The sequence below is a fragment of the Morus notabilis genome, unplaced genomic scaffold (assembly GCF_000414095.1).
Source record: "Morus notabilis unplaced genomic scaffold, ASM41409v2 Scaffold1604, whole genome shotgun sequence".
Lineage (NCBI taxonomy): Eukaryota > Viridiplantae > Streptophyta > Magnoliopsida > Rosales > Moraceae > Morus > Morus notabilis.
Genome location: NW_010361498.1, coordinates 60,192 through 67,960, shown reverse-complemented (window position 1 = coordinate 67,960; position 7,769 = coordinate 60,192). Strand labels below are relative to the sequence as shown.

Sequence of the window (7,769 nt, the reverse complement as noted above, 5' to 3'; positions counted from 1 at the left end):
AACTCTTTATATTAAATTCTATTCTTAAACCCTATTCTTTTAAAGGTTGGCAATAAAAACCCTGTTCTTTTAAATGTTGGCAGAACCTTTATGTTAAATTCTATTTATTTACATAATTAATTTTGAACCACTTTCAAAATATAATAGAATGGATGGTCAATTTCCTTAACAACATTCGTTAATGGTCAATCATTTTTTTGAATTAACATAATTAACTTTATATTAGAACATGTTAACTTTATACTAGGTAAAGTCTTAAATCCGGCATTGGTACAATCCAAAAACTGTACTTTTTTTATTCGCATATAAACATAATTCATATGTATGTGTAATATTTAATTTATTTAAATGGAATACTCAATATTGCATGTGTTTAATTACATCCACTTAAATAGGCGAGTATTATACACAAGAAAGAACGATGTTACACGATAAAACACCCAAATTATGGCAAGCAGATGTTCCAAGGACGAGAAAACACCCAAATTATGATCTAAATCGAGTATTTTACTCGAAAATGTTGACTATACGCAGTATTAGGTGCACCATACAGTAGCACGCTTTAAAGTTATAAAGGCAAAGAAATATGCGCACAATTCAAGGGTAAAAAGTAGAATAAGATATTACGGTCCGTTTATTTCACTGATTTGAGTTTAGAATTCGAGTTTTGCTACAATAAAAAACTCTCATAAACAGTCATATCTAATTTTTTACTACAGTAAAAAATTCTCACATAAAATCACATCTCAACTTGAATTAAAAAAACGGACCCTGCACCTTTCTCTCATCAACATACAAGTTCCGAAGATTGTGTAGCAATTACTTTATGTTAAAACTTTACATCTATATAATTGTTGAGTTTAACCACTAATACCACCAGTGTAATCACTAATCACTCCATATATGCCTACATTCAAACTCCATAATCCCACTCAATTAAAAAAAAAAAAAAAGCAAAACAAGAAAACAAAAAACAAAAACAAAAAAAGAAGAGGAAGAAGTGAGAGGAAACTAGTGGCAACTACAAGTACAGCTCATAAATCGCAACAATTTTTCACAGAGATAACTCAATAGAAATGGTGAACACTAACAACAATGAAGAAAACCTTTTGGCCTGCTTGATGAATCCTAAATCTCAACTATCGCGGCTTGGTAGAGTGGGAATAAGCCAAGTGAAGAAGCCGACGCTAGTTTCTCCGTTCAATAATTGCGACGAGTATTCGACTAGCATATTCCAGAGATCCCCCACAGTCCACTCGTGCGACAGAATCCATTCAGTTACCTACTCCATGTAAAAAAATTAAAAAATAAAAAAAAATTAAAAAATTAAAAATTAAAAAAATTTTAAAAATGTATTTATTAAAATAAAATAAAAAAAACATGTGCACAGAAGGCAGGTTGGAGGATGGTGTGAAAACAAGTTTTGTCGAATTCAGTGGAAGTTAGCAAAAATAATACAAGAAATAAGACTCTGAAGCTAGGGGGAGAAGCAATGGCAGTGGAGAAGAAATTTTGAACATAAAAATTTCATGTATATATTCTTAAGATAATTAGTGGGACATTTCTATTTTGGGAAACATGGAAAATACCATTGAAAACTAGTTGCGAGACATATTGCAGGAATGATAATATATAAGAAGCTTTTAGCCATGGCAAGTAAACGCAGTACCAGATCTATGTTTCGCAATGCACGCTCACCAAATGTGTAGTAGGAAACAAATGGTCTTAGTGCCTGAAAAACAAAGGTATCCACTTGTAAGAAAGATATGCTGAAAAGAACCAAGGCGGTCCAGATCTGTTGGCTATGAATCTGCCATCAGTATGCAAATCCCCCAATCGGTAGAAATGCATGCTGATTCAACATGATGTAAGGCTACCTGAGAAGCTGCAAGCCATTGAATTATGGTCTTGAGCTCGGGATCTCCGCCAAAAGCACCACATCCCCAATTTCCCGTCGCAATCCCCATGTTGTCTTCATTGACCAGAGACTGACAACCCTTCTGCTGAGAATCTTTCATTGCTCGGTTTACAAATTCTCCCCCATATGCTTCCACGAGAGGTGAGTTAGCTTCATTCACCTGCTAAGCAAAAGGCCAAATTTAAGTCGATCCAAAAAAAATATTAACAGAAGGAAGCAAACCAAGTAATTACCCCATTCTATTGTAGTTTGGACGTGCTATGATAGACAAAGAATAAAAAGGAAGAAAGAAGAAAATAAAATCGTACCCCATGACTATTCCTTTTTGTGCAATCAGGGTCTTTACCATCTTGGTCATGCTGATTTTCAGAAAGACCATTCTTTAGAAACAGTCTCTCGTATTGGTGATATTTGGATTGATCAATAAAGCCACAGAATGCCTTATTAGTCTCCCTGTAGAAAACAACGTGCTCGAAACATTAAAATTTCTCATCATTAAAAAGAAGGAAGAAGAAGAAGAAGAGATAACCAAAGCTACATTAAAGTAGAGTCATCCAACATAAGCAAAGCTAGACAAACAATTTCTATAGAAACACTAGTATTCGCTAAATCTAGACATACAACTGTGACAGAGAGAAGGCGGAGTTACAAGTATTTGACTTGTTCAAACTTGGCTTTAATAGTTTGAAATTAAAACTTATTTCAGATACTTGAGATCAATCTACCTTGCGAATTTGGGGGAAAAGGCAAAGGTTAGGTTTTTTTTCTCTAAGGACGTGATCGACAAACTTTTGATCCTTTTCGGTTATTTAAATATATTAGCAAAATTTATACTCAGTTTGACGTGAAATGTTAAAACTCCATGTTAAGGCCAGGTGTTATAACATAAAAGGATGAATAAAGGAACCTGACGTGCCATTTCACCTTCCCTTGCTAGTGAACAAGGAGGTCCAGTTTATATTCAACAATTGAAACTTTACATTCATAAATGGACCATGCCCTAGTTTATCTGAAGAATTAATACAGGTCATAATGAGGTCATAATACTTTCACAAACAAACTCATTTACAAAAACTAATAATATCAGATAGTAGATTTTCTGTTGAACACCAAATATGTGCAAGTGGTGTGCTGCATGCCAAAATTTACATACCGGATGAGGCTTTTCATTCTGTATTGTCTCATCCCTGGGCAGCATAATGCATCAATTGCAATGATTCTGGTTTTACGTCTTCCAAGAGAGTCCATTTCCTTCTTGTCCACATAGTCACCAGAAAAGCGGAATGAAGAAGCATATCTACACTTAAGAGAGATTGGATCAGATTGCAAAGAAAAGAGGTGTAAAAAAGTTAAAATGATTTGTTTTTAGAATCTAATTTAAATAATTAAATGCTTGGAGTTAGCAGAATTTACTATATATAGCTCCAGAATAACAGACACAATAACTAATTCTTTCTACGTCTTAATATGCAGACCAACACTTAAAGGACTTTTGAGTTTTGACACAGGGCAGTAATGCTCACCCTGTATATTTTGAAAACCTTTCTGCACCAACAACTTCTATGGACTCATTATCTGCTAAGGCAGGTAAGAAAAGCATTCCAGCAATTAATTCGGGATTAACCATAAAACGAATCTCCTCCTACATGAGATTGTAGTAAAAACAGTTTCAGATCGCAACTAAATCATGGTCTTCTCATAAATCATGCAAAAGCGTCTTCACGATTCATGAAATTAAAACAAGCAATTCTCCAAAGCTTACTAGGCATGTAACGAGGCCCTGCAAGAAAGGAAATTAGAACTTTTTAGTATGTCTATGAAGCAGACCTGTACACAGCCCCTGTGAAGAGCACCACCTCCTAGATATTTATTTGCAAAATCCACTTCAAGAGCCCCCTTTGATTGATCTTCTATTAAGCCTGAACTGTGAGCCTGCAAAAATGTGAAAGTGCTAAGTTACGAAATCATATATGCTGACATTAAGACATTTTATGATGATTTCAACTAAATATGATTACTCTGCTTGTTATTATTACAACACATTCGATCTGTTTCATTTTTTTCTTCTCTTTTTATTACCTCAAATTGGCACAAAGGAACTGTAGAAGTGCCCCAAAACTTAGCATCTGGATATGAAATGCATAAAGGGCGATGCCCCAAAGCAAGAACCTTTCGCTCAAATGACACAGAGCCCATAGGGATATTTGCACATATCCGTTCAAAATAGTGTATAATACAGTTTATCTTACTCTCCTGATTTTGATTGTGACTTCCATATAAACTCCTGCAGTGCCACCAAAGTTAAATGGCATGAGAAGAAATACAATAAATTGAAACATGTCGGACGTATAAATTATTGCAGACAATAACCTGAGTTGGGAAAGACAAGCATAAAAACTATATATATACATACACTAAAAGTTACAAAATAGCTTTTAAATACTTACCGCTACCCTTTTAACATTGATATTTTATAACACTCAGAAAAAGTATGAACACTTAGGTCACAGAAAATTAGACTGGAATCCCTCAAGCAAAACTCATTACTTTCCATATGAATAATGTCGATTTCCACAAGATATGTCCATATGCATATACTGTTCCACGACTCCCACAATTGTCACTTTTCAAAAGAGTAAATATTTTCTCCATATTGACAAATTTTATTTAACTAATTACATATTATCTTATTTAAAAATAAAATGTTATATAACCAGCCACTCCATGGCAGAAAAAACTAATATTCTCAGTGATCGAAAATTCTCAATTGTTGAATGTTATTACCACAAGATGTAACCCACCCCTTTATTTGAACTTTCATGTCTATTAATGTAATACAAGATTGAAATTAGTTGTATACTCACAACCCCTCAAAAGAGGGTTAAGGTCACATACGCGAAGAGATGATCAAAGTTGATTGTTGGAAGATGTTTGTCACCTCTGGTAGCAAGTGGGAACAAACAAAAGAAAGAGCATCCTAGAAGAGCACCAACCAATTCCTGAGAAGCCAGTCAGACATTTGTAAGTCTGATTACTTTTTTTTTTTTTTTTGCTAATGATCAGTCTAATTACATTAATATAACAGAAAAACGCAGAAACAGATAAAGATGGCTATTTTGCATAAACTAATGTGCAAATTAGGATAGAGTAGAACTAATTGATTCCACCACACACAACACCTATTCCTCCTATTGTAAGAGATTGGGACACAAAACAGACTTCCACATAATAGTCTTGGAAAGGGCCCAATTTTTAGCGTCTCAGGTGTTCTTGTTTCTTTATGGTAAAGAGTGAAGTTCATTGCATTTTTATGGGCTTCCACTTCTGTGGAGTTGACATATGTTCCTTTTTATTGCTTTACTTTTTTTTATTTATAATTTTATATATATGTATGTATTTATTTATTTATTTATTTATTTGAGGATAACTAATCCCCCTACTTGTTATTGTCCCTTTTCTTTGCTTATTATTAACAAATATTGTATGTTTCTTATTTGAAAATTAAAAATTAAAAAAAAAAATTTGTTTTGCCTTGTGTGGCCATAAAGTATTTATTTATTTATTTATTTATTTGAGGATAACTAATCCCCCTACTTGTTATTGTCCCTTTTCTTTGCTTATTATTAACAAATATTGTATGTTTCTTATTTGAAAATTAAAAATTAAAAAAAAAAATTTGTTTTGCCTTGTGTGGCCATAAAATTGTCCAAGGGGCAAAAATCTGGCAGGTAAAAACATATAAAATGACAAGCCTATGGTTGACGGCACTTTAGCTTCTATTAACAGCTTCTTGGGAAAACGATATTAATATTGGTTGAAAATTTGATTCATGAACTCCATTAACTAGAGAACCAAGCACGTGATTAAGAAGAATCTTGCAAAAAGCAATGAACTAAATCGCGATTAAAGCATTATCTGCTTTATCGAATAGGTGCCATATAAATCAACGTTTTTTTTATTATTACTGAGACATTACATTCACAAAATCAACAGTGCCAACAAAAATATATAGTAAATGCATGATCTAAACTCATCTTCAATCTAGCAGGCCCATCACCTCTGCTATGGCCCTATGGGTTAAAAATTGATACGATTCAAAATTGCATATATGAGTCATGATTTTCGGCCTTCCATATAAGCATGTAACAGAAACAATTAAGATGATTGAACCCAAATAAATATCTAGATAAGCAAACACAAATTTAGTTCTTTAACCTGAGAATTGAAGTATAAACGGATACCTGGTTGAGGAGCACCACACCGTCTTCTTGCGAATTCAGAAGGCAAAGACCAGTTTTGGCTACAACTCCTCCTCGATTGATGAAGCCGTCTGCATTTTGATAGTGGGTTTCTAACAAAGAAGGAAACCGCAATACTAAATTTGCCAACATGGGAAAAACCTGTTCAAACCATTTCTTGGATTTCTCTTTTGACATTAACTGCACAAAAGTTTGCTTTCAGATACAAGGATGTTCAACAAATTTATTATTCAAACGAAATACAGATAAACTCTCAACGTTTATGCTGACTTTGTTCCTTGGCTTTGACACATTACTTTAATTAACTACAACAAACTCAAAGGTGGGTTTTTAGATTGTTGGAGAAATAAAGATGTTCAATGATATACAAATCAATTCTCCACATTTATGCTGTGTTTGATTCTTGAGTTAAACTACACAATACTGGGTATTTCAGCTTCAGATTGTTGGAAAAGTAAGTAATGTCCATGCTGGAAATCATCCATGATAATGATCCAATTCAACAGTTTATATATATACACATTGAAAATAAAATTAAAAATATATATATTTTCTTTCATTTCTTTGATTGTTTGGAATTGGAAGCATGTTATAGGGGGCTAACTGGAATGTATTTTTGAGGGGTTTTGTTCTGAGACCTATTTTCATTTCTTTGCTTTCCAATTCGGGCAATATGCTAGAATGACTATCCAACAAAGTGAAATTAGCAAAATGACCTTCTTCTATTTTTTATGAAGAAAGACACTTACTCATTCTTTGTAAAAAGATGTCATTTTGCAAATAAAAATTTTTTGAAAAGTTATTTTACTAATAAAACTTTTTAAAAGAGTTATTTTTACAAATGCCCTGTTTTTTCGGACTTCTGAGGACTCTTGTTCTCTTTGTACTTGATACCATTATAAATTAAAGGAAGCTTTCATATATACACACATATATATATATATATAAACATACATACATATAGAGTTATAAACACGTCAATACATCATCTATAACGTACATGCACAATGTTCATAATCATAAATATAAACAAATATGACAATTGTTTGAGGAATTGGGAAACGAAATGTATGAAGAATTGGAAGTTGGAATCTGATTACCTCGTCGAAGAAGAGGGCGTAACCTTGGGGAGCGAAAGGAGCGAAGGGTTCGGAAGAGACGGAAAGAGCGTGTCTGAGGTTGGAAATGGCGGCGAATAGAAGCTCTCCGGAGAGAACCCGGCTCCGGTCGGGTCCTACGGCGAGCGACTTGAGTATTTCAACGACTTGCGAGGGCCAGAAGAGACGCGACGACCGAAGTACGACCGGTAAATAAGGTAATATTGATTTCAGATCTTCTCTCTCTTCCATTCTCTCTCTCCCTCTCTCTCTCTGTGTTTTCCCTGGAATTTTTTTCCAGACTTTGCTTGTTATGTTGCCCATCTCGGCTTTTTTTTTTTTTTTTTTTTTTGAAAATTTGGTTACAAATTTGCTAGAATTTTAATCCGTACAAATCGGTAAAATGGCCTTTTTATTTACAAGTCGTTTCTTGACCAGCCAAAAAAAGGGTCGTTTCTGATTGTTCCAACATTTTACAAATAATACAAATTTCCG

General features: G+C 33.7%; 1 protein-coding gene across 1 annotated transcript; it reads right to left on the bottom strand.

The window, feature by feature from the left end:
• Nucleotides 1-835: 835 nt before the first annotated feature.
• Nucleotides 836-7,769, bottom strand: LOC21392688 (poly(ADP-ribose) glycohydrolase 1). Its single transcript, XM_024166615.1, has 11 exons — nucleotides 7,278-7,769; nucleotides 6,160-6,357; nucleotides 4,814-4,917; nucleotides 3,998-4,202; nucleotides 3,746-3,850; nucleotides 3,442-3,560; nucleotides 3,072-3,215; nucleotides 2,227-2,371; nucleotides 1,878-2,078; nucleotides 1,670-1,732; nucleotides 836-1,282 (listed from the first exon to the last, which is right to left on the bottom strand). Exons 1-11 carry the CDS (start codon nucleotides 7,596-7,598, stop codon nucleotides 1,136-1,138), a joined length of 1,752 nt encoding a protein of 583 aa, XP_024022383.1. The 5' UTR covers nucleotides 7,599-7,769; the 3' UTR covers nucleotides 836-1,135.